Source organism: Poeciliopsis prolifica, unplaced genomic scaffold (assembly GCF_027474105.1).
Source record: "Poeciliopsis prolifica strain line A6 unplaced genomic scaffold, Auburn_PproV2 SCAFFOLD006, whole genome shotgun sequence".
NCBI classification, from domain to species: Eukaryota; Metazoa; Chordata; class Actinopteri; order Cyprinodontiformes; family Poeciliidae; genus Poeciliopsis; species Poeciliopsis prolifica.
This window is the reverse complement of record NW_026562381.1, coordinates 12628-39455: the sequence shown is the minus strand read 5'-3', so window position 1 is coordinate 39455 and position 26828 is coordinate 12628. Positions and strand designations below refer to the sequence as shown.

Here is a 26828-nt window from a genome sequence, read left to right as displayed (position 1 = left end):
AAATATTAGTGATGGGATTAAGATGGTGATTGTTCGTGGGAAGAATTGTGATTTGGCAAATAGGATCCCTGACAATTATGGAAGGATCACATTAACAGTCCATTCAACAAGCTTTTATTACATTTCTGAATAAAAAAATTGGTTTTAATTATTATTTTAATCATTAATCAATGTTCCCTACCTGGGTATTTCAAAAATATCACAAATGTAATAAATATATCCTTGATTATATGTTAGAAACATAAGATAATGTATAGTTAATGTGCATCTTCTAGTTGTTGGCTCAGTTGAAGACTTTAGAAATAAAGAACATCAAGTTTTCCATCCTAGTTCCATCTTCCACATAACAGATATCACATATTTCCTGATCCCACCATTAACTGTAGCAGTTTGTAAATGCAGTCTTCTATTTTGTGTAAAAAGTCAAGTACTCTTCTATCTTCCATCAGCATATTATGGTGATGACAGTAATGTGCCACTTCTAGTCTCAAACACATTTGAAGTGTTTGTTGCTTGATTTGCACGAATAAAAGACCCTTTCTTTTCATATTCATAATGGTTCTTCACAAAAGCTCCCACTCCCTCCTTCCGGTCTTCTTCCCCTCACATGCGTCTCTCACTTCTTACTCCTTCAATTTTTAACCAAACTTCTATATTTCAGAGAAAAAGGGAAAAACTGACTGGCCTTTCAGTGTTTGCTACTTGAAGCAGATGGGCTGTGTTGTGTGGAGGTCTACTGGGTGTGGACAAATCTACCAGCTCAACCCCGTAACCCCTGCAGAATTCTGCTGTGGCAACGCTGCTGCTAAAGTTACGGAGCTCCTGCATAAAGTCTGGCAAACTTTAAAGCAAGACGAATAAGTGAGGGAACTTGAAGAGCAGGATCAGTCCAGAGGGTCCAAACTTCTGACACTCCCAGGTGGGCTTTATTTTATGCCTGTTTTTTTACATTGAATATTTTTTTTTATCTGACAGTGAAGTAAGGATATTTTGAAAGAACAGTCATACATATACTTTTATTTAAAGTATAAAGGTAAAAATATATTTTCATATTTTTCCTATTCATCTATGTGCATTAAAACGTGCATTAAGTGTAATTTTAAAAAAGCATTGTTAAATGTTCTTCAAATTGTAAGTTTGATAATACTAAGATTTATTAAGTAAGCTAGTTAAGATTTGCTTAAGCAACTGCATGTTTTTTTTTGTTTTTGTTTTTTTTTTTAGCTGAAAACAGAATACTTCAGCTGATGTATATGAAAGGATTTAAGGCCACATTTTGAAATATTGCCATTAACAATTTTTTTTAAACGTTTGCATTATTTGTGCCAGTATAAACAAAGTTAAGCTATGGAAACAACATTCAAAAGTATTGGATATGGATCAATATAAATTGTAATGGTTTAGGTCAAATAAAGACTGTGGCAAAATATTTTTTTAATTCAGTGCTTTTATTGATAAAATGCCTATGCAGTTGGATCAATCATAACAGATGGCAAAGATGATCATTAAGGGATCCTTTGAAATGACTGTGCAAATGACAATGCTGAAAATCCTACTTGTTTGTGATCTTTGTGGCCTCAGGCTGCACTTTTTGAAGCAAGCTCAACATGACCAGATCGTCTTTATTCTCCAGATGTGCAAAGCTGCGGCAGACATGAAGAACTACAGATGTAATTAAAAGGTTCTGCAAAGTATTCAGACTGACTGAATACAAATTTTCATCCACAATGATAGGTATGCAATATTTTACGTTGGTGTTTCACAAAAAACCCCAATAAAATGAAGTTTTCAGTTAAGTGGCAAAAAGTGAAATGCTGAGACATGTGGTGTGAATACTTTTGCAATGCGCTGTACAAATTAACATTTTATTTTATTACTCAGAACTTACGGTTTCTGACAGTTACTTTTTACAGCTCTTTTAAATCAGTTTTTTAATCACTGACATTTAAGCAGAAAACTCAAGGAGTGCGTATAACTGTCACCTAATAAATGAAAATCACTTTAGTGTTTCAATCAATATGACATTTAACTTGCTGACTTGTGTATGTGGGGGGGAAAAAAAGCCAATTTGAAAAATGAACTGAATATGAACTTCTCAGCATCACATTTATTCCCTCAATTTTTTCTAATAATTTGTCAAAAAGAAACTCATCTTCCTCCAGACCTTGATTAAATCGGCCCCCTGCACTGGTAATTTTTGCGAGTAGCCTGTAGTGGTACTGGGTGAGCAACAGGTGCGTTAGTGAAATGAAACGCTGCAAATTAGTGAAATGGCTTTTTTAAAGCAGAAATGCCTCCTTTAGTCTCTCAACGCCCCACAGGGACACTCAAAAACTCTTACGCATGTTATATTTATCTACTTGTTCCTTTTGCCATGTCTTAATCTCAAATTTATAGTCAAAGTTCTACTGTCTGTTTGGGCCTGCTCATGGATAAATTTCAAAATAAAGTAATAATATGCATACTATGAGAAAGCTATTTTTTAAAGGGACATTTTGGAGGTATGGTTTATAGTTTAATTCAGGTTTCTGTTTCTTGTTTAATTTCCTTTGCTTTATTTGCGTTTTACACTCTGTTGTGAAACAAGATCAATACAATCCTCCATTGGGAAAAAAAACAGTTTCAGTAAAGATTTAGATTTAATATGGATGGAGTTAAATATTTGCCTTTCTGTTCGGTGTAATGAAGGCAGATAAATGACTAAACGAACATCCAATTTCAGCAGCCTATGAAAGTGCAATAAAAACGACAACTGCTGGTTTGCTGCTGTAACACATTTTGCATGGAACGTATGCAACCAGCTGGAAGTGATAAATGCGCATTGAGAAGAAGGGTTTATTTAAGCATTTCAGCTCTTTTCTCAGCAGCTGAAAATGTTCAGATTTGTGATTACAGTTGTTGAAATATCGCTTGATGTGAGGCAATAGCAGCCATTTCGCTCATGTGCAACCGAGATATACAGCTCTCAATAAAAGGCCAAACAGTAACTGACAGAGCAATTTTCCACTCAAGGTCTCCATAATACATTACATGAGCATTAACTGGAACACATAGATCGTGGTATGAAAACCAAACTGTATTTCACTGTATGTCTTTTCAACTTACAAGGTTGTTATTGTGAAATAAAAGCCATACTCTAAAGTCAGGTATGAAATAAGTTTAAAAGGGCAGAAAGCTAAACATTCCTTGCTTTCTGTCAAGGTTGGCTAAAGAGAAAAGCTTCTTTGGTAGAGCCTGCAATTCTAACAGCACAGGAAGATTTGTGGTAGGTTTTTGGTTTTCTGCTCTGCTGATGAAGAGCTTTGAATCAGAAATAAATTCAGAACAGACAATTCTGCTTTTCACAAGAGGATTAGAGTCACTGAAAAATGAAATAATTTTTACTTTAATCAACCATGGAAAAAATGCCATAAATCCAACATGTTCCTCAAGAAAATTAGTTCTTGTCTAATTTTCTTTCTGTCATTGAAGCTGCTTGCTTCCAGCTGCCCACCTGTCTTAAAGTCAGAAGTCTGAGATTAAACTAATAGATAAAAAAGTCTGAATTATTTTGGTTTTGCTTTTGTTTTTTTCAGTGACCCTAATCCTCTTCCATAGCTTTCAACTGCTAGAATCTCCAGAAGAAATAACGGATGTAGTTTGCTCAGACAAGAAAACATGAAAACCTCGTAACGAGAACAGGTAACATTCACTTGTTCTCGTATGTGCCGCTGAAACTAGCAACCAGTTACAAACAGCTAAACTATCAGGGTTCACTTATTCAACTTTTACCTGTGGCAGGCCTGTGTAACATGAAGGCTTTCGCAGAATCAAAGCAGAACATGATGAGAGTTTTGATAATATATCCATAATGAATGTTTCAGATGAGCTTAATAATAACCAGGAAAAAAAATCCAGCAATGTCAGCATAATTAATGTCGTCATGCTTTGAAAAGTGCATGAATGGACTATAGTGAATTGAGCATTTGTCAAAATGTATGGAACATTATTTAGTATAAGGTAGTCCTAATACTGATTCTGTCACACAGTAAAAGAGTAGCAACACAAACCGTTTATCTCAAAGCACTTAATTATTAATGCTCAACCACTGCATTTGGAAGGACATCCATCAACACTGACCACATGGCGTCTGATGCTACACTGACCAGACTGATTTATACTGAAAGCAAAAGAGCTAAATAACTCTGAAGATACGAATCTATCAGATCTGCTGAAAAAAGGTTAACATTTATCTTTGTTCAGATTTTTCCAACTGATAATTATAAAAACCTAGAAGAAACAAATGCCAATCCTGAGCATTTCTAAATATCAATTTAAAAATCACGGAAAACCAAATACAAATATGGAGAGTGTACATATTGTTTTATCTTACAAAAACAACAAAAATATGAATAGTAGGTGAGATTTTCCTTCAAAAGCTACAAAAATACTTGAGTAAAGAATGAAACAGGAGAACTTAATAAAGACTTTCGAACCCTACAACTTTTTCTGCCCACCTGCTGACTGTGAGAAATCCATCTGGAATACTGATTTTGTTCACTGTTTGTTGGATTTATAAGCGTGTCAATGTTTGATCAAATCATTCGCAGAAGATTTAACCAAATAAAGAAAAAAAACTATAAATGCAACATCAAGAGGTAAATTTCCAGCTATTTAAAAAATACTTTTGAGTTAAAGCAACCAAGTGAAACAGTTTCCATTGCTCTCTTGTAGTTCTGTATAATCTGACAACAGATCTCTAAAATACAGAGTGAAATGTGTCACTTCACGCTTCTGGATATGCAGATCACAGTCTCAGCTGGTCTTTATTCTTTTTGGCCTCGTGTTTCAGAGGGACGGGAAAAGCTGAGAACAATATGGCAGAGCCTTTCATCAAACATCTGTCATCTCATCTTCCATCTCATCCCCTTCTGTTTCGCCCTCTGCTTCGCCCTCCTCCTCCTCAGATGTGACGTCCAGCTCGTCCATCTGGGACGTGCACTTTGAACACGAGCAGACAAACAGGTAGTTTTCTCTGTGAAGAAAACACTCAGTCAAGATATTGCACCCACAGAAACAGCTGAAGGTACTAAGAGATGGACAGATAGGGAAATGAATTCAACTATTTTAGTGAATACTTCAAATAATTTAATCAGCTAGCATGATATAAACACTCACCAAGGGCGGAAATGCACTTTTTTAAAAACTGAAATAAGCAGATCGCATTAAGACTTCAGGGGTTATTGAGACTGAATGTAATTTGAAGATGGATTGACATCAAGCAGATCAATGAGCAGCAGCTATGCCGTTTCTGCCTCAGGACTGCCCTTCAGAGCCTGCTGGGTTTTTTTATTGATCCACATTTAATCCATAAGAGTGTAACCCGCCTTTAAATGATTTATTCTAAAGATTACGTGCGTTTACCTCAGAATCTTGTGTCTGCTGTGTCGGCTTCTGTCCCGCTGACAGAAATCCAAATAACTGATGCAGATCTCCTGAACACAGAAGATGAAATTGAACTGAGGACCCCAGACCAGAAACCGCGCTCTTGGAAAAAACACAAGCTTCACTTTTCCAGCACATTTTTTCCATGCAAAAATTTCAACTGCATGAATGGAAAGGAATAAATGGATGATGAGCAAACAGATGGATGTAAAGAAAATCCAACGTATTTTCCTTACGCCTTTCCTTTCAATAAATTTTCTACGTCTTGGTAGAAATAGAAAACAAATGAGCAGATGAATGCATGGATAATTGGACGAACAGATATATGAACAGACTGATGTAAAAATGGAGGAATAAACAGAGACAATGGACAGAGCAGATTGAATTATGAACAATTATGAACATCCTATAATTAAAGCAACTTATTTTGACACAGGTTCTTTCAAATCTACAATTTCTACATGTTTCCAGATTGTGTGGGGACCACTGAAAAGTTGGGCTATTTTTACCAAGAACAAAAAGAAAATGATATGTTCCTGTCGGTGCACGATGCAGGAACATTTTTTTTTTTGTTCTGTGCACAATGCAGCAGTAAGTTAAATCCCCCTGTTTCTTCATATTTTCCCCCACATCCACAGGAGAGATTTGCTGTGAAAGTAGCACAGCTTCTGTGACATTACTGTGCCATGCAGATGCAAGCCTTCTCAATCTTTCTGACAGCTTGACAAACCCACTCCGATTCTGGACGTCTCAGCCTTCTAATACCGTCTGACAAGGGAGAACACCAAGCTAGACTATAGAGGGATGTTCTGTCCCGTCTTTGCCAGACTAAAATACATCACTGTGAATCCAGCAGTGTCAGCTGACCTCTCCTGGGCTGATGTCACTCAGGGCATTGAGGTGAAGCAGGAAATTGTTGTTGGGGAAGGACGCTTCTGCGTTTGGGATGCAGCTGTGGTTACCTGCAAGAATCAAACATGGAAATCTTTCTGGTTTAATCTACTCTTAGAACTAGAACCTTTTTGTTGGAGATAAACAAAGAACATCGCTGACACTGACAGGAGCTTTGCAGCAGATAAAGTCCAGAACCCTCGCAGTTCAGAAACTCTCCCGTCTCTGCACAGAAACACACAAGTTATGTTCATTAGTTTCGACTTTCTGTTGGTATCTGCACACATTTTACATGAATCCACTGCAGAAAACTGCAATACAGACTAGAACAAGCTCTCATTGAGACAATATGACAGCTGCAAATCTCCTCAGCAGAGAATAAATCTATTTACTTCAGAAATTACTGCAGTACTGAGATAAAACAGTGACCTTTGTCGATGTCCTTGTATAACTGGTCAATAAAAGAGTCAAGTTGCTCCCTCTGCTGGTCAGGAAGCTCCAGTGCATCACAGGCATGAACCCACTGACTCAGAGAGCTGTATTAGACACAAAATTACATTCAAACAGATCCGGAAGCAAGCATGTGGACAGTTAAAGGAAGGAGCAGGGGAAAGGCTCACCTGGTGCCGATGCCCTGGCCATTTGTTCCCACCAACGCAAACAGAGAGCGGAAACCCTCAGGAACAAACCACTGCAACACAGATACACAGCTACTACTTTCATTCAGATTACAAATACCGTAACTGTTTGGTTGAATAAGAGTCGCATAGTGAGTTATTTTGCAATATTTTTATATAAGAGAAGCAACATTTAGAAAGGCATACTGACTCCAACACTGAGAATAAACTGAGCAGAAAAAACTGGAAAAGTAATCCAATCTATTTTTTTGGTCACAGTAAAATCTACAATTGTTAACAAATCAGAAAAAAACTGCAACTTATTAAGTTCTTTAAAAACACATGTACTTAAACACCATCCTCTGTAAAATGCTGCATGCATGGGATAAAAGTAGCGCTTAAAACATGTTAAATTATACATGTAGCACTAATAAAAACTTCCCATATTCTACTTCTATAGTTTTAAAACTATGTATTTGAATCAGTCTGTCTTTAATTATGAAAATATCATACAAACAACTTCACAACCAAATGTTGAAGTTCTAAAACAAAGCATTCACCACCACAGTTAGATAAATATCCCTTCCCAGTTACACCTATTTAGTCAATTTGTGCAAACCAGCAAAGACTTTGGCTTTAATTTGTTTTTGGCATAAATATTTACATACATAAATGTATGAAAGATAAAAAAAACTGCATTGTTTGTCACTGAGTTGCTGAGCTCTGAATGTAAAGTGTTTGAAGTGACACGTAGTAGAAGATTGTTTGCGATTGTTTTCTGTTCTGAAACTTCTCAGGTCCAGAGAAAAGGTGGATCTCAGTAATGTGAAGGGATCCACAGTAAGTGGAAAGCAAGGAACGAGGTTTTGCATGAAACTCTGACAAAGCCCATTACCATCTCCACATTCTTATGCAGGTTCAGGTCTACGTTATTTTGAATACTTCCTGTCCTGGGTCAACCAAGTGACGATCACACCTTTGGCAGAATGAAGTAGATTCACAGGTGTTTGTTTCAAGAGGGAAAAAAACACATCTCTGCTGTTTGCCAGCTGCGTGAAAATATACTCCCCGTTTCACCAGCTGCTAGTAATCCACTGAGTTTATTATAGTGACTCGTTTCCTGACTCAGCTTTAAAGTGTAGCTCATTAATTTTCAATAGGATTAAGGTCCAGGCTTTGGTAATCCTGTTCACAAATCATATGTCAGCCCACTTAATCCTTCCCAGAACCAGTTTTTAATGCGTGAATAAGATCATTGTTTGCAGAAACTCCTTCTTCCCTTCAAGTTAAAACCATCCTTGAGAGGCCTTCAAATCGAGTCCTCCAGGGCCGCAACCTGCAACGTTTACATTCGTCTCTGCTTCAACACACTTCAGTCAAATAATGAGATCATTAGGAAGACCATGGAGAGCTTGACTGAAACTGAGGAGGTAATTCAGAAAAACAGATTCATGTGGATTTGAAAACTTATGATCTAAGTGTGGATTTAAGCTTGTCATCCTTTTTTTGTCATTCCATATAGTTTGTGCAGTGGCAGCAAAGCAACCCCACAGTATGATGCTGCCACCACCTTGTGAGGGTTGAACTCCCAAACTGCTCAATCTTTGTCTCATCTGAACACAAAATATTTCTCCAGACAAAATTCGACTCATCCAACATGGCAGCTGCACATTTCATTTGAGTTTAATGGCGACAATTTTATGGTAAGAAATTGTTAAAGGATATGAAAAATTGCCAAGAGAAACTTAACTGAATATTATTGGTGGTTTAATGAACATATTTGATGATGCATGGGTTTGAAAAAATCCCCAATATTCATTTTTGTTTTACGAATCCACCTTGAACAAAAAACTGTTCACCGTTCCTGTTTCATTCCGATTATTAGTGTGTGTAAACTTCTGACCAGCTCTGAAAACCCCCCCAAAAATTCTTGCTTTTTTGTAGTTTTTTTGCTTTTTTTTTTTTTTTTGCTTATCATAAATGAATGATTGCCAGACTGAAAAGATAAGGATGTGAGGAATACTGACCCGACTGAGATGCTCATCATAAAGTGCTTCTTTAAAAAGGCTGTGCAACAAGCCCAGCTGCCCCTACAAACACAAAGGGACAGAAAAATTAGATCCCACTGAACAAGAACCTTTCATAAAGTAAACGCAGCCACAGTGGGGGTTCAAGTCAAAGCAGCCCGCTGAGTTGTGAAGAACTCTGATGTTCTTTTTGAACTGACAGATTTAGAATAATTCACACACGCACATTGTGACCTGAGATCTGCAACAGGAAGCTAACTCACCCTGAACTGCTCTCCCAGGAGTTTATGGGCGATCTCCTCCTCCTCGTTCGCCGCCCGGCTGCAGAAGTGAGAAAACAGCTTCTGCCAGTGTGCTTTATCTTTGGCCTGGATAACATTCACATCATGGGGTCTATTAGTTAAAATGGCAAACAAAAGTTTAATTCATGTCTAATAAAAAAAAAAGCTCAAACTGAAAATTAATTTTGGTTTAGTTAATATGTTGATTAAACTTTAATTTTGTAACCTGCCTGACTGATTTCAAACATTTTATGAAGCAACTTTCTCATTAAGGCCATCTGTATCAATCTTAAAACTCATTTCATGGCTGATTTAACAATAAGGTTTGAATTATGAAACAATGCAGGATGAAAATCTAATTACATCCATAGAAGGTACATTTTGTATTGCAGCATCTGACTCGACATGTTTGAGTCATTCAAGACTCACCTGTTTGACCACAGCGACCATTTTGGCCATCAGCATGATGCTGGACGTCTCTGGGGGATAATGCACGCTCCTAAAAGCAAACGATACCTTTTAATTACGAGCGAACAAACATGTCTGAATGTAATCAAGACACAAGAGGAGATAAAATGATGAGTTAAAGTCTGCGTCACCTCCATGCATCTTTAAGCTTGTTGATGGGGTGGTCTGGATCTTCCTCAGAGGGACCCAGACACAGAACCCGATGGTACTGATCTGCAGCCACCTGCCAACACTCGCTGCTGCAGTACATCACCTGCAGAGCAGCAGTAAAAAAAAAAAAAAAGTGATAAACAGTTTTGCATCACTTGTAATCAAGTGATTGCATCACAATGTAATCAAGAAAGCAATTGTTAAGTTTATTGGTCTTGTCATCTCCCAGGCGGAAAATACAAGTAGAAGATATTCAAGCATGCGAAGGGAAGTGAGTTTCAAGTGCATCTAATAAATTCTTGGGTAACCAAATTTATTTTTAGCTCATTGAAATATGTGTAAATATTTATAAATGGTTAAATTAATCTAATTCTAAAAAGTATTGAAACATTTCTGGAACATACGCTATTCCTCAACCTGTATAAAATGATGCATGGAGTTTTTTTGATGTTTAAAAACAAAAAAAAAAAGTGTGGAAATGAGAAATGTGTAATCGAGCAACTAACCAGCAGGGGGCAAGTAATTTGGTTGCAATAAAAAATGTGATTTACTGAATATTAAAAAGATGTTATGTTCATGTCCAAATTTTAGCTCGAACAACTCATTACACTCCAGAGTTAAATTATTCAGATGCTGATGATAAAAAATGTAACTCCAGGCTTTAGATCTCGAGAAATTAAAACAAACTTGCTGTTTTTTTGTTGGGTTTTTTTCTGCATTGTGACCCCCATGTAATACCCGTGAATTTAAAACAGCTAAACTGCTAAAGGAAAGCTGCAAACCTAACTGTAAATCTAAAGCTGGAGAAATTGTTCAGTTTATTATCGTTAGAAAAACCCATCAATTGTCCAGAGATCAGATTCGCCCCATTTTAGCTCATGGGCTCTAATCAGATTTACAAAATGCATCAAAACTGAAAAATCCCACCATTGTTAATGCATAAATTAATAATTGCATTTATAAAATAATTAAATTATGAAAATGTAGTACATACTTTTGAATATAAATAGATACATAAATATAAATAAACAGTTCCATCCATTCAACGGATGAAGATGCTTAACCTCATCAATTTGGTACCATATATCCACCGACATGTCAGCATTTTTTCCCTCCTGCTTTTATTTTGTAGTAATTTACTGAGACGTACTGTCACTTAATTTTCCTCGTAGTGGAGCATTTTCATGAATTAAGGAGCAAAACTGATACAAAAAATTATCATTTAATTTGATTTTGAATATTATTTTAATTAACTTCATATTAAACCCTGTTTCTACTTCTATTTTTTTTGAGTTCCCATTTTTATTTTCAGATGCTGATTCTTGTGAAATACAACACATTGTGTGTTGTATTATAAATTAAAATAATAATGCTGATATGTAATATGTTACTGAGGGAGATAAAACCATATATCACTTCAGTCTTTCAGCATACCAGAAGTAGAAAATAAATCATCAGTTATCAAAACGAGAACAAAATATCCCCTATGTTTCTAAACAAAGAAAACAAAATAACAGACTAACTATTTCTAAAGTAGATACATGTTAGATTAGATTGATTAAAAACACACACTGTAAGAAGCAAGCAGATAGCTTCTTTTTATACCAATAAAAAAAAAATAACAATGCAAAATAGCAAAACACTGAAGCTTGTGATGTGGGGCAGCAGAGGGACAGTGAGTGGACCTGCCTGGCACTGAGGGCAGGCTTGATGGAGCTCAGGCCGGACGTGGCAGAGCTCGGGATGGGGAAGGCTGAGAGCGGGATTGCAGCTGAGTCTCCGGGCGTTTTCTTCTGCAGTCTCCAGAGCGCGTAAGCAGTACTCACAGGCTGGGAAAAGGCAAAAAACAGAGGAGAAACATATGAACTTTTAAAATATTTTAAGTTCAAGTTTATGCAAAACAACCACAAAAATTTCAGACCTGCTTTAATTCTGAAGAGTATGCATCTTGATGTTTTTTTTTTAAGTTTTTACATTTAAGAACTTCACTACAATGAACAGCACTTCATACCTTTATATTTGTACAAGGAATTCCACAGAAACTGAGAAGAAACCAGAGGCCGCTCAATAAAAATGGTCTCTCCCTTCTTGATGCTTCTTTTCGCAAAGAGCCCCTTACCCTGCAAACATTCAAACAAGTAGCTTGAGAAAAAAAGGAATGAATAAAGCAAAATACACTGCAGCCCTTACCACAATGATTTAGTTAGGGCTGTGTTGAAATAAGAATTTTAAAATAGCACAATAGTACATAAGTTAACTTTTAGGTTAAGATAAACTTAGATACAGATCCAAACTGGGACAGCTGGTGACTCTCACAACTTACAGAAAATTCCTAATCAGAAAACAGTCTTAGACTCCTTGGATCTCTTTAGACTGTCTGCCAGGCAATTAACAAATTCCTGAGCATGGTTCAAAAGTTCACTAAAACTTTTTATAAATAATTTTATCTATATTAGAATTAACTATATTTCTTTAAGCATGTTTTTAATTAGTTACTTATTAGATCCAAACTTATAGTCATTATTTAGCATTACATTGTGTGCAAGCTTGGTTAAAAATACAAACTACTTTCTTGTGGAAACATTTTGAGGCGAGATAATACTGCAGCTGCAATCATATATCAAACTGGACAGCGGCTGGTACGAGAAGTTTTCCGTATATATGCTTTTGGGGCTCTTTAGCAGGAGGTAATAAAATTAACATTAAGACAGCCCACACAAAGGAAAAGAACACACCTCCTAATGCATATATTTAAATGAGAATACGCAGTCTATAAAAAATGGTTTGTTTCACAGCAGAAGTTGGAATCTCTTTGTGCTCAGTGAGAGTTTCCCGGAGGATGCATCTTCTGTTATTCTTTTGTCTTTTTTTACTCAGTTCTTTGTCTCTGTTTTGTAATGTCTTGGACTTTTGATAATCTAGGTGAGATGCTTATTGTAACATTCTTCTTGCATTGATTTTCTCTGGATAAAACTCTGAATATCTGAAGTCTGACGTCGTATGATTGCTCTTTTCTCTCTGCACACTTACACAGACACAAGAATTCGGGACAAAGAATTAATTAACGAGCTAAATCAAGTTATTCCACATTTTAATTCTTAACAGCTGATAAAAAAAGGTTATTAAAAAAATAAAACTAATGTTTAATAAGCTGTAATAATTACCAAATGAATTAAATAACTCAACAGTTTGAACTTTATGACATCATAGCTATTCCAGTTTAATCAAAATACAATATGTTGATGATTTGACTAGAAACAAAGATGTTTTAATGCTCCAGGCAGCTGTTAACCTCTGCGCTGCGACACTAAAGGGTCTCAGTGAATCGTGGGAAGGAAAACAAAGAAAAACCAATGAGTTTGCATTATATGCAATAATATCCAACATAATAGATAACCTTTTAAACTAAAATGTGATCTCGCTGCCGCCTTACTTTATTTGTTGCTCAGTGTATAACGTCATGTCATGCAGCAGTGAGCTGCAGCCGACATGCGGCGAGCAGCACGGCTCCTCCTCTGAGGCGCCACAAAACCACAGAACAACTTCAGTCTGTTTAAATGTGACAAAGCAGGAAAGTCTCACCTTTATGTTGTCTATAAACTGGATTTCCACGCTGCCGGTGACTTTACCCGGGTCCACACAGAGGGAAAACATGTCATCCACGGGAGCAGCCATGTTTGACAACAGATGTACCCTTTCAACCCTTTGAGATAACCATACAGAAAAATATGCAGCGCCTCCTCCTGGTGGGATGATGAATAGCACATTTTCTTTCTTTTCTTTTCTTAATTTCCATTTTACTCATAAATCTAAACTGAAATTATAAAAGCAATCAAACATGTTAAATTAGTCCTTCAGATATAAGATAGCCCCTAAATTCAAAGGATATAAGAAGAATGTCTGTGAACTCCTTTGAAATTCAGATACAATGAAATTATAAACTAATTAAGAAACGGGATAATTTTAATACAATTTTTGAGTAAGTTGAACAAAAAAGTGAAACGAAAACATAAAAGCTGCTTCCCAAGAGCACACACCTTACAAACTGACTGAAATATATATAATTTACAATAATACAAACACAGATATTACATTTTTGACAAGCAAACATTTAATAGGAATGAATTTATAAACAATACATTTCATCTCATATATGTTACACATACAAAAAAATAACAGAAAAAAAATCTAATGTAACTGCAGTTAAAGTTGAATAACAGTCAATAGTGTAAAAATATTAAGACAAAAAGTTCAGACAATGTCAGAAATTAAAAAAAAGTGCTCTGTTCATATTTATCAGTTTATAAATCAGCAAATATCTGCAGCAGAGATTCATTAAGCCCCAGTAAAAAGGAACAGCTAAAACAAATCTAAACTGGTCAAGTAATATGTGACCAGTTTAGATTTTTACAGACTGCTCCAACATATAGATGTACAACACAAAGTCTGACTCATTTCAATGATTTTTAGATAATACCCGTCAGAAATTACTGTTTTATATCACAACTCTAGCTTATGTTACAACAGAACAGCCTTGTGACTGAATAAAGGTAGTCATGATACCTTTCACCTTTATTAGCACAAATAGATCAACAAAATATTTTATTTCAGCACATCCACCATTAGTAAAGATCAATTAATTGGTATTGTGTGCTTTGGGCAAACAAGCCAAAGACTAAATCTAATTTTGTATGTTTGTGACAGTAAAACATTTTAAGTTAAGAATTATTTTATAATCTTTTTGTATTTTTAACCAATTAGAAATAATTAATATATTTCTGTAAGGTTACAAATAACATAAACTAAATTTCTTTGTACATTATTTTGTCCCTTTGCTCCAAGTATGCCTCTGAAAAAGAAATATGTTTAAATTTCCCTACCGTCCCCTCATGCAGCAGAAATAATGACAAAGTATGAGGGTTGAGGGATGAAACTTAATCAGCATAAAACTGCGTTTTTGGCAACAAACTCTACATGTAGGACTAGTTTAAAAAGCACTGGAGGACAAATCTGTAAATCATGTCTACAGGTAGCAAATATTGAGTCCCTACAATGCTGTGGTCCAGTTTTAAATAAATACCTGTTGGACTTTACTACTGAACATGAAATGGGTCACCAATGAGGTCTTCCTGTCCTTTATGCCAAAACAGGTTGTTCAAAGTTTCAACAGCAGGGAAGAAGAAGAAGAAGAACTAAATAAATTACTGAAAGAACTAGCAAATTTAAAGGTTGGAACATTTCTTAGTGTAAACATAGGCTGCTGCTATAAAAGAAATTTCATCTGAGGCATTTCTACATTTCCACTGGGGTGCCTATAAATGTGCAGGGGGTTGTCTATTAAGTGTATTTTGAGAGGCGCCTTCAGTAATATTAATGCACAGGGAAGAATCCCCACACTCTGCAGCTGCTCTCTGCTCTACAAAAACTCAATAACCCCTTTCATCCTGCTGCTTCCACTGACAGAAAAACAAACATAACATCAGCTTCCAGAGCTCAACACATCGGGACAAAAATATATGAAGAAACATGAGAAAAACACAAAACATATCTGACTCAAAAACAGTCCAGGAAAGGCATATTTGAACAATCTCATTATCAGAATTTAATGGATCAGCATTTAAGTTGATGGTGTAACAGAAACTTTATTGACATTATTGACAAAAAGGGATGTTATAGAGGTACAGTTCTTGGACAGCTGTAGTGAAGGCAACAATCTCTGGGCTATTGAGAGGATTCACCCTGGCTCAGTGAATGCAGCATTTTCTGTATGAGAACAGGTCTAGGAATGTTGGGTAAATACAACTCTAATAATAATTACATGTCAGATACCCCGAAAACCCTGCAGCAGGGTCGCAGTTACAGTCCTTCATAAAGCAGTCTGAGTTTAGAGCTCCAGTCCCATCTTCATCATAAACCTTTGTTGTAGGTCAACACTTTGCAATCCGTTGCCATGGCAATTTCCGGCTCAAGGCGAGACACCTCAATCTGCCAAAAAAAAAATAGACAAGAAAAAAAATTATACTGAATTGATTAAGCTGTGTACCTCTGGGTTTCACCTTGAAAGTCATTTTTAGAGAGCTGAGTGGAGAACAAAAGCCTGCAGGAGCTGTGGGAGTTAAGTGGAGTATGTTTAATGTGAATATCTTCCCAGCTGCTCCATGAGCCATCTGGCCTTCAGAGCAGCTGAACATGCCGTACCTGAGACATCTGAGGGAAGAGGCTGATAGCCACAGGCAGCGAGAGGCCGAACGTAACCAGGCATACAACGCTGTGGATGGGCAGCAGAAGTCTGCGGTTTCTCTGCAGGAATCGCAGCCTGTGTTAGTTAGGACAAGGATAAAAGGGAACATGAGCCTGCAGCGTGGATTGATCCTGGCTGACTACTGCAACGCCTGGAGTTATTTTAGGATCGTTTGCAGATCTAGGGGAGCTGTTTCACACAATTAGAGGGTGGGAAATTCAGAAGGATGGAGCTTAATTAACCAGATGGCACATTTCTTCTGTTATTTAAATAAAAATCCTAAGTTTATTTTTCCCTTTTTCTGCATTTCTGTCTTCTTCAGTAAAATTTCCCTCCACTATATTGGCCGCAGGGCACAGCATATGTTGGCTCCCATTTGGTACATGCACAATTATATGGACTAGTTTCAAACCTTCAAAGCTGATGAATATTTTTCATAAATTACAAGAGGTTCATTTGATTCAGCGGGTCTAAAAAGTGTAGCTGCAGACCCTGTTAAAATGTCAGGTGTGAGGTGAAAAGTGAGACACTCCTAAATTATAGCAAATATCTAAGGTCAAATATCCAAATCATTTTGGACATTTTTCCCTGGAGTCCTCTTCAGATGTCAGCCCACAATTTTTCTTTCATATTTAGCACCAGGCTATTTCAAAACTCTGATTATCTTCTCCTCAAGTCATTTTTCTGTTATATATTCTGTGACTCAATTATTAAAATCTAATGAATAAAAATAGAGCAATAAAATATTCAATAGAAGGAAAATCTTGTATTAATCTTAAATGAATATGAAATAAACATAAATTATCCTATATGTTGGATATTTAAAAAGTAAACCTTTGATGCAAGTAATTTTTTTTTCTGTTCTTAACTTTGAAATAGATGGAGAGTGAGTTACTTTTTTTTCCTGTTTCAAGCAGCATCTGCTACAGGTTTATACAGAGCCTGCCACATTTATTGGCAGACGTAGTAAAAATGTGAACAGTAGCTTTAAAGTAAATTTGAAAAGTATTTTTCTTGAAAACCTACCAGCAAAAATTGTTGGTATATCAATACATTAAAGTGGTTGTTATATAGACTTGATGAGCAAAGATTATCCTCTTTGACAAGAATACAACATATTAGTTGTTTTATTTGATTTCTCAAATGCAATAATTTTTTTTATTATTATTATTATTTTCACTTGTGTGTTTCTGCACAAACCTTTCGAGGTAGGACATGATGATTGGCGGCAGCACAAAGATCGGCATAGGAAGGACCACACGTGTGAAGGCGGTCTCCATTATTGCCTGGGAATAAACAACAAAGATTGTGGACAGGTGATTAAATCTGATGCTGAGAGAATCGAGCGAAGCAGGAAATGAGAAGTCTCCAGTTAGCCACCATAATATTGAACATTAAATTCACAGTCATACAATACAAAACAGCAGCTTACATGTCGAGCAGCGATTTTGGAGGACCCCACCACGTTGCCGTTGTTGTCTAGAACGTCGATACCTTCAGACAGTTCGTTGTGTCTCATCAGGGCTACGTTACAGATGTTTGCACTTGCTACAAAGGAGCAAAGGAGGCTTTATAAAACATAAAACACCAATAAGAATACAATACAATTTTTGCTAAAAATAAACAGCAGGATTTTAAATTAGATACTCTATGAACTTCTTAGTTATTTGGGTAATAAAGATAATGTATCTTCTATGAGTGTGCAGCTCTAACTGGCAGAGTGATATATAATAAAAGTCTCATTGTGACAGAGGGTCTTTTGAAAACCCACCCACAGCTGGGAAGGGGACAAATCTCTGGATGATCATTCTGGTGGCAGGGCTCAGCTTGTTGGCCTTCTGAATCAGCACATTCAGTCCCACCTTTAAAGAAAAAAAAAAAATACAAATTAGAAAAAGTAAAAAGCTGCAACTGATGCAGTTGTATTAAACTAAATCTTGTACTTTTTTCAGTGTACTAATCTAATTAATTTTAACTTAAAAATTGCAACTAGTAACCAAGATTTCTAAGAATTACAGAATATCACAAGCAATGACATCAACTTTGGTGAAGAAGAAAGCTAAATTACTGCAATAGAGACAGCACTGGTCACAGCTCCGACATAGCCTTCAAGAAACTTAGATGTAGGAGTAGGCTGCAGACAAAAAAATGAAAGCTGTCAGTTTTATTTATTCAGTTTCTACAAAAAACGTGAATCGGAAGTTGTTTTTACCTTTGTGGCATTCCGGTTGGCATAGTTCACACAGGCATTGTGACTCTGGTTCAGCCACTGAAAGAAAACAAAACACAAAGCACAAATGATCCATAATCTATGAGGAAGGAGCGAGAAAAGAGGCAAGTTTCTCACAGTGGCAAAGCTGACCAGATGATCAAAATGGATAACAGATGTTGTGATCTGATGGTGCTAAAACATGTGGCTTTTCTGCCTTTAAGTATTTCCTATAAATATGCATAAATATGATGCAATCAATGTAATATTCTGACTCAGATTTTAACAAGCAGATTAAATAAATTGGATGGATCAAAATAAGGCAGTGCCTCATCGCAGATCAGAAAAATAAATATTTATGGTTTTCACTCTTACAAATGAAAATCTGAAAACATCAAATTACATTGAGCCTTCTTTCGTTAACATTTTGTGAAAAAAAAATAAGTGCAATTACATTTGCAAGTATTTAAAAATATGTCTCTATCACTTGTGGAGATCAGGAGACTAAAACTTTTGTTTATTCCAATCTCCTCAGTTTCACTAGAGATGTTCACTATTAGTTTTCTGGCTCAAAGATTTGCATGCAGGACAAGAAATTCGGTTTTGATCAGGGCACCTTCTCTCACCACTTCCCCAAATCGTAAAAAAATCATATTTATACACAAATATAAATGACTGTAAAGGTTTTGGATACTTTAAAGCGCCACAGTTGTTAGTTATTTTCAGTACCTGCCAGATAATGGTAGACATCACAGTCTGATTTGGGAGGAGAAGGCCAATGACCTAAATGAAACCAGGAAATAAGAGCTTATTTTTGAACAAAAATAAGTCCAAAGTTTCATTTTTTTTCATCCCCAAACATGCTTACATTCATAATGCATGGGTTGTATGTTTGACTTACAATTGGTGTTCCGAATGGCACATAACCTGCATAGTGGAAATATGATTTTCAGCATAAAAGCGATGGGAAAAATGATTCGGTTTGAGGAAATCTGGACAAAGATCTTCATCTGAGGACATACCTGACATTCGAAATGGCATGAAGATCTTCTCTCCTGTGTCAGGGTGAATGATGGCCTGTGACACAAAGCATGAGAGCTTCCTCATGCTGCCACCAGCTCAGGGATGAATGGATGAAACTGGATTTAAGATGAAGAAACTTAGACTTACCTGTTTAATCTTCTGGGCTTCCCACAACTACACAGCAAAACCAGATTGACATTAAAGGAGGAATGTCATCCTTTAGCTTCCATTTTCACATTTTTCACCATAGGTTGCATCATATCTTATGATGCAATCAACTTTATAAATTAATTATTCAAGAAATTGCTTTAAAAACTTCTCACAGTGTTCCAAAGACAAATGCGCCTAATTTTTCGTTTTGAAATAAAGGAACCAATTAGGAATTTTGCATGTGTGTTTCATTTAACTCATCAGCTTTGAATCTTTCAGAAAAGGGGAATGATTCGTTGCATTACTTATATTATTCCAAGCCTTCTGAACATATTTTGAAACACAGTTTGCATCAACTCTGGCAAACGCTCACCTGATCTGCAGACACTCCCGGAGGAAGTGTGTTGTGTTTATAGTCATCAAGGAGTTTGATGCATTCTTTTAACTTTTTCTGAAAAAAATAAAATAAAAATGAAATAAAATAAGCAATAAATACACTGACCTATGGGCAAGGGTGTACAGAAAATGGATGGATGGACACACTAACCTATTACTTGATTAGCTACACTGGTATAATTGTTATTGCTATGATGAGTCTTGATTTCAGATGCAAAATCCAGATAGCAGGGTTAGAATTTTATGAGGAATCTTCATCTTGTCTTCTATTAACTTTTCAGGCTAGTGTTGCTCATATAATGGTAAAGGAAATATTTTCTTGGCATATTTTGGGCCTTCTGGTACCAATTGGGATTAATATAAACTAAGACTAAGCAGACTGTTCTTGGCCACCTTATACAAGTTTTTTTATGCCTATTTCCAGCAAAATGAGACATCCCATCAGAAAGCTCAAGTAATCCCAGATGACAATTGGCTGATTGTATTCTAAAGATCACTGCAGTCTTTGGGATATGTTGGAAGACATTATTTCATTGGATATACAGCTGAACAATCCATTTCAGCTATGTGATATTTTATGACAAAATGGGCCAAATATAGGAGCAATGTTTCTGCCTTCTGAACCGAAGACCTCGTGAGTGGTCAGAAATTACTGAAAACTCTAAAATTACAGTTTAAATTTCTAAATATGCATTAAGCTCACTAAAGTTCAATATGTTTTCTTTATTATCCAGGAGTAAATTGTGATATTCAACAATGAAAAGAGAACCCAAATGTTTGATATTATTAGAGACCAAAGTTGTCCTTTTATTCAGATAACAGATTGTTTCAATAAAAGAGAATAACAGAACTTTGCACACTAAAGAGATGCCAAACATATAAATACTTACAAAACAAGCATTTTAACAGGAATCTTTACCTCTGAGACGAACAGGGTGCGGGGATCAATGATGTCAACAAAGTGTCTCAGACGTCCAAGGAATAAATTCTGAGAAAACATCATATCATAGGTGAATTTTAGTCTCTTTTAAAAGAAAACATGAATGAGTATCTTTAGGAGATTTTATGTTTGGAAATATTTGTCTAAACTAAAAGTGTAAAAGTCAAAACAATGTCACAAATGTTAAATTATTACTCAGCTTTTTGTGAAAATGTTTCTGCTATGTCCTGCAGGAAACATCATCCAGTTGTGAGGCTAAAGTTATTTCAATGAAAAGCTCGACATTCAGGGTATTTAATTAAAATTAGTATGTGAAATGTCTGGAATGTTAACAATATTTTCAAAACAGTTGGAAAAACAATCTGTGATGGAGAACCGAAGACACTATTGTTTTGTAAAAAACAATACAGAAAACACATGACAGCATAAATTGTCTTTTTTTGACAATTATTATTAAAGGGTTAAGTAAAAACAACTCCACATTACTCAATATCAAAACATACATTTAATAAATCTGAAAATCTCATTGTGTTCTTAATGGAAATTATATACACACATACTTCATAAATTACTCTTGATGTCCAGTGGCTACATACTGAAACTCATCCTAATATTTATTAGTATATATCTTTGGGAAAAGCAGGAACAAAATATTACAGCACACTTCAGGGGAAAGCTCTAAACTGCTGTGGTCAAGCATTCTGTTTTTCTCCATCTGCGTCAGCATGCCAATTGCTGAGTTTGTGTGCCAGCTCTTTGAAAAGACCCACTAACAGTTTGTGCCAGGAGCCTCTTTGCCAACCTCATTAGACAAAAACAAGGCACAAGATTCAGTCAGATTCCCTCTGAGATATTTATTAGTTATGAAGAGCAGAAAACACAGCGGAAACAGAGTGTCTTTTTATAATTAACTCCTTAGGAGCATATCCAAATTGAAATGACTGGAACATTATTTCAGTCTTCACTATCGACCATCATTCCCTGCTCTGGGTTTTCTATCACTGCCTTTCTGTCGCTGCATATCTCCCGTTCTGACAGGCCATATGTGCTGCAGTGCTGTTTTGTAAGAGAGGTGGAGAGAGCGCGGAGCCATGTGAGGAGCCGGCTTTAATTATGCATGAGCTTCAGCTCCCATGAGAGAACACAACTAGGCTAGCAAAGATGGAATCCGGCTCGAAGCGCAGACAAAAAAAACAAGCAAGATTTATGCTGATTCAAGAGCTGGCCTGATTTCCTGCGCTTTGATAGAAGACCCAATAAGTGTTACGCAACTTTGTCAAGGTGTTATAAACTGAAGGTAGATGATTAAAGCGGTTTTGTCTTGAAGTTCTTCAACTGGTATTGAACAAAGAAATGCACACAGGAGCAGAAAGAAGCACAAAAGCAGTGAACCATGAAAGAAATAGCATTATTGTGATCAATGAACTAACTGTAGATAAGTGAACAGAAATAATTTCTTACAAATATGATCTAAACATCCTGAATGAAACAGGATAATCAGTGAATCATTTTTACTATTTGTGCTTAACTTTGAGCGTGATTTTGACTTCAACCTATTGTATGTGGAACCCGAGAGATTCTAGAGCTCTTTTGTGTTAATTTATGGGTTTTTTGTGTGTGTTATGTGATAATTTTTGCATGTCATTACAGCAATTTTGTAAACCTTAGTGATCAGTTTGCAACTCATTCAAAATAAAACTTCAGTGTTTTGGGGTATAATATTTGATCAAAAATGTTACAGAAATATAAAAAACAGCAGAATGAATAAATTAAGCACAAATATGCATCCGCATTTATGTCATTTTTAATAAGAGTAGCACTGAGTGTAAAACTCTGGCAATCAAAGTATAAACTTTGATTGCAAGAGTTTTTCAAAGTCTAATACGCAACCAAATGCTGCATCTGCACATGACTTAGCAATTATGATATGGAAGGAATTTATATATTGATATCAATATTACTGGTATACAATTCCAAATTGATATGTTGATCAGTTCCAATAAAATAGAAAAAAAGAACTGATCTAAAAAATGTGCCAAGAGGAACGCCTCTTTAAAATCTTCACCTGTAAAGGTATAAGGCTAAAGTTCTGGAACAAACAATGTTTTCCCATTAATCAATTGTGGCCACGGAGTTTTGTTCAATTAAGCCTTAAATAAGTACAAAATGCCACTTCAAACTTTCACATAAGTAGCCAAAATGGCACTGCAGAAGTTTTGTGGACAAACATACCAGTTAGTTAAAAAATGTAAAGATAGCCTTAGATATTGTTAAGAATTAAAAAGAGGAATAACTTGATTTAGCTCGTTAATTAATTCTTTGTCCCGAATTTCTGTGTCTGTGTAAGTGTGCAGAGAGAAAAGAGCAATCATACGACGTCAGACTTCAGATATTCAGAGTTTTATCCAGAGAAAATCAATGCAAGAAGAATGTTACAATAAGCATCTCACCTAGATTATCAAAAGTCCAAGACATTACAGAACAGAGACAAAGAACTGAGTAAAAAAAAGACAAAAGAATAACAGAAGATGCATCCTCCGGGAAACTCTCACCCAGCTCAAAGAGATTCCAACTTCTGCTGTGAAACAAACCATTTTTTATAGAATGCGTATTCTCCTCATTTAAATATATGCATTAGAGGTGTGTTCTTTTCCTTTGTGTGGGCTGTCTTAATGTTAATTTTATTACCTCCTGCTAAAGAGCCCCAAAAGCAGATATACGGAAACCCTTCTCGTACCAGCCGCTGTCCAGTTTGATATATGATTGCAGCTGCAGTATTATCTCTGCCTCAAAATGTTTCCACAAGAAAGTAGTTTGTATTTTTAACCAAGCTTGCACACAATGTAATGCTAAATAATGACTATAAGTTTGGATCTAATAAGTAACTAATTAAAAACGTGCTTAAAGAAATATAGTTAATTCTAATATAGATAAAATTACTTATAAAAAGTTTTAAGATTCTAGTGAACTTTTGAACCATGCTCAGGAATTTGTTAATTGCCTGGCAGATAGGCTCCCTATCTAAAGAGATCCAAGGAGTCTAAGACTGTTTTCTGATTAGGAATTTCTGTAAGTTGTGAGAGTCACCAGCTGTCCCAGTTTGGATCTGTATCTAAGTTTATCTTAACCTAAAAGTTAACTTATGTACTATTGTGCTACTTTAAAATTCTTATTTCAACAATATCCATTTACTCAATTTTGCATTATGCATGTGTTAAATGATTTGCCTAAAGTTGCTGTTTTACAAATTGCTCTGACACTTCTAAGGTTAATAAGCGACCTGAGTTGGCGTGAAGGTTGCATTATTAGTGGTGACTGACATAAAATTATTTCATCACAGTAAATTATCATGAAACTTCAGGTCAGCAGGGGACTGCTGACCTGAAGCCAGGCACTGTGTAAACTTTCTATTTACACAGAAACTTCAGTTTGAACTGGTCTGAGCTTATTTTGAAAATCTTGCAAAAATGAGGAGAAAAATCACCAATTTTATTCCTCATATGTCAACTCTCGATTTGACACATTCAAATCAGAGTTTACAACAACAAAAAAAATAGATACAAAAACTTTGATCATAAAACATAAATTGTTAAATAATGAAAACATTATTTTCATTATTTAACAAGCATTAAGATGAATGATTGTGCTTTGTTTGCGTTTTCAAATAAAACACAAGCACTGCATTGATAGGCTACCTGATAGGATAAGACTAAACAGTAGTTGAAGACAATAGAGCAATATTTCGCTTTAGTGCAACAAACTCCTACTGATCCGATCATTCAGAAGTTTTAGAGTTTTTGAATGAATACAATCCCTGATGCACGTCAGCGGCAACTTTTGCAGCATAGTCAACATCCAGAGCGAAGCGATGAGGGCGGAGGAACAGGATGTTTTTTTCCCCCCTCGACCGAAAGCCTTAAATAACAAAATGTCAAGAAACCGGGAGGTTAGCGCAGGACTCCTACCTGATCGTAGCGGGGTCTCCCGAGCTGGAAAGCGGGACACGCTGCAGATTCCGCCATGACGGCCAAACTCTTTTTATTTAATTACGAACTGAATAATTAGAAGGGATTTTTACAGTCGAGCGAACTACAGTCAGTGTGTGTGAGCAACTCGGGCGAAGCGATGCGCCCCCACGCCAGCCGGGAGTTGTAGTTTTTTCCTTTGCCTTGACACTGGCAAAGTTGATGCGCATGACTACACATCCCAAATAATCGATAAGCTGAAAGTCATTGCATAACTGTTCGGATTGATGTTGGGAGAGATATAGGTGTCAGGTTGGTCCTGTGATGGCTGTGTGAGGAGGCGTGGTTTCACAGAGAAGCGATAATTAGACCTGGACCCCATTCAGTGATATGAATCACCAGGATTCTCATTTTCATTCAGTTCAATGTCAACCCAATCGCAGAGTTGATTGAATTGTGTTGGAGTGATAAAAATATAATACCGCTTGAATGGTACCAACCTTACTGTAGAAGTGAAATGGGGAAAAATAAATAAGACGCAGTGCAACCAATAAGCCAACTGATTGTTTTGTTGAAGTCTTTGAAGTTTATTGGAGCTAATTAGTGAAAATTGTGATGTTATGTTAAAAAAGTATCACAAACTCTGAACAGCTAATAGAGCACTGTTCTAACCATCATCCAAAAACAGAGTGGGTGTGGCCCAAATACAAACACACAAATATCCTCCTAAAGATTCCAGGAGCAACTTCTGAGATTTATACTGATCAGTTAAACTTTTACATTAAGTTAAAATTTTTACATTAAGTTTCATCCAAAAATTAATGCAAAACATGTCCTTAAAAGGTTTTGCATGAAGACAGAATGGCCTTAATTCTTAAGACCATTCTGTCTGTGCAGAACGTCTACATTTTTACTGCAATTATACAGATTTCTTAATTTTTGAGGGCACCTTTTCTTAATTATTATTAGTGTAGTTCAATTATAAATTCAGAAAGGGTTCTCACAACAATAAAAACAATCTGTAGAATTGTAACAAAAATGTCTAATTAAATATTTGGTATCTTAAAAAAATCATCATGGAAAAAACAGTGCTCAAATAGAAATTTGAGCAATGGAAATTGACCTTCTGTTGACCCCGTGTAGAGCAAGAGCAGATGTGTAAATACGATGCCATTTAAATTAAACAAAAATCCACATGCCCAACACCGACATCTGCATGATAGTTTTGTGACAATCACATAAAGCAATTATTTTATTCTTTCTTTGTTTTTCAGAACTATGCAATTCATTGAAGCTATACATTTCAAAGCCTGTGCACGTCTTCTATTAGATTATGTAACCTGTGTTGGAAGTGCTACACAGAATCTCTGCAGGCCAAGTTATTTTTCAATCAATTACATAATCAGATTGCAAAACAGAGTTGCTGATCGAGCAGGTCCTTGATAAAAACAGTCAGGGGCGCCCCCTAGTGGACAAAAGTGAGTCAAACAGTGTGGTTTCTGCACCAGCGTTGATGTCATATTACTGTTCATTTTTTGACAACCTATTGAGAAACAGTAACGCTCTGGGATCATCATACTATTTTGCTGAATAGAATATAAGACATACACTTAAATTAAAATAGATATTTTTTCTATTGTACATAGACTCATATATAAACACATTCAGATTCATTTAAACATTCCTTTAGCTACACACTGTCCATAGTTACCAGAAAGGTTCTGGCATAATTCTGGAAATGCATCTAACCACATTTTATCGGTGATGCCAAAACTCAGTAAAATTGGTTTGGCCCCTGACATAGAGACTTATTTTAATCATAGTTCATACAGCAGTAAGATTAAGGTCAGTAATTTGGAAAGACCTAAAATGAAAACTTTCAAAATTTAGTTTGGCATCATTTAGAACAAACAAAAAAAACTACAACCATCTGCCCCGAAATGTTGATTAGATGAAAGGAAATCAGTTGTAATTTTCAGAAGCAACCTTGAGATAAACAAGTCTCAAACTGGAAGATGCTGGAAAAAAGATACTGTCCACAAGTTG

The 26828-nt window shown here is 36.0% G+C and overlaps 2 protein-coding genes across 3 annotated transcripts; both read right to left on the bottom strand.

Moving 5' to 3' along the window:
• Window positions 1–1438: 1438 nt before the first annotated feature.
• On the bottom strand, window positions 1439–13557 carry LOC129360364 (histone-lysine N-trimethyltransferase SMYD5-like). The gene is made up of 13 exons (XM_055030537.1): window positions 13441–13557; window positions 11870–11978; window positions 11548–11687; window positions 9840–9961; window positions 9670–9739; window positions 9223–9327; window positions 8960–9022; window positions 6936–7006; window positions 6745–6851; window positions 6484–6540; window positions 6292–6386; window positions 5404–5474; window positions 1439–5014 (listed from the first exon to the last, which is right to left on the bottom strand). The coding sequence occupies exons 1-13, from the start codon at window positions 13531–13533 to the stop codon at window positions 4873–4875; spliced, it is 1245 nt and encodes a 414-aa protein (XP_054886512.1). The 5' UTR covers window positions 13534–13557; the 3' UTR covers window positions 1439–4872.
• Window positions 13558–13957: 400 nt separating this feature from the next.
• LOC129360363 (sideroflexin-5-like) lies at window positions 13958–25046 on the bottom strand. 2 transcript variants are annotated; one of them, XM_055030535.1, is made up of 14 exons: window positions 24783–25046; window positions 20797–20865; window positions 19855–19932; window positions 19479–19505; window positions 19331–19385; window positions 19210–19235; window positions 19038–19091; window positions 18312–18368; window positions 18168–18233; window positions 17871–17961; window positions 17532–17647; window positions 17300–17385; window positions 16057–16174; window positions 13958–15843 (listed from the first exon to the last, which is right to left on the bottom strand). In XM_055030535.1, the coding sequence occupies exons 1-14, from the start codon at window positions 24837–24839 to the stop codon at window positions 15766–15768; spliced, it is 978 nt and encodes a 325-aa protein (XP_054886510.1). In that variant the 5' UTR covers window positions 24840–25046; the 3' UTR covers window positions 13958–15765. The 2 variants fall into 2 exon arrangements, with proteins under 2 accessions (XP_054886510.1, XP_054886511.1); XM_055030536.1 differs by lacking the exons at window positions 19038–19091; window positions 19210–19235; window positions 19331–19385.
• Window positions 25047–26828: the final 1782 nt, after the last annotated feature.

Coding starts and splice junctions, on each gene's coding strand:
- LOC129360364 (XM_055030537.1), bottom strand. CDS start 13,533: ATGGCTGCTCCCGTGGATGACATGTTTTCCCTCTGTGTGGACCCGGGT. Junction 9,962..11,547: donor AAGCCTGCCCTCAGTGCCAG/GCAGGTCCACTC, acceptor GCTGCTCTGCAG/GTGATGTACTGCAGCAGCGA. Junction 9,740..9,839: donor AAGCTTAAAGATGCATGGAG/GTGACGCAGACT, acceptor GTTTGCTTTTAG/GAGCGTGCATTATCCCCCAG.
- LOC129360363 (XM_055030535.1), bottom strand. CDS start 24,839: ATGGCGGAATCTGCAGCGTGTCCCGCTTTCCAGCTCGGGAGACCCCGC. Junction 20,866..24,782: donor GGAGACCCCGCTACGATCAG/GTAGGAGTCCTG, acceptor ATGTTTTCTCAG/AATTTATTCCTTGGACGTCT. Junction 19,506..19,854: donor CGGGAGTGTCTGCAGATCAG/GTGAGCGTTTGC, acceptor TTTGCTGTGTAG/TTGTGGGAAGCCCAGAAGAT.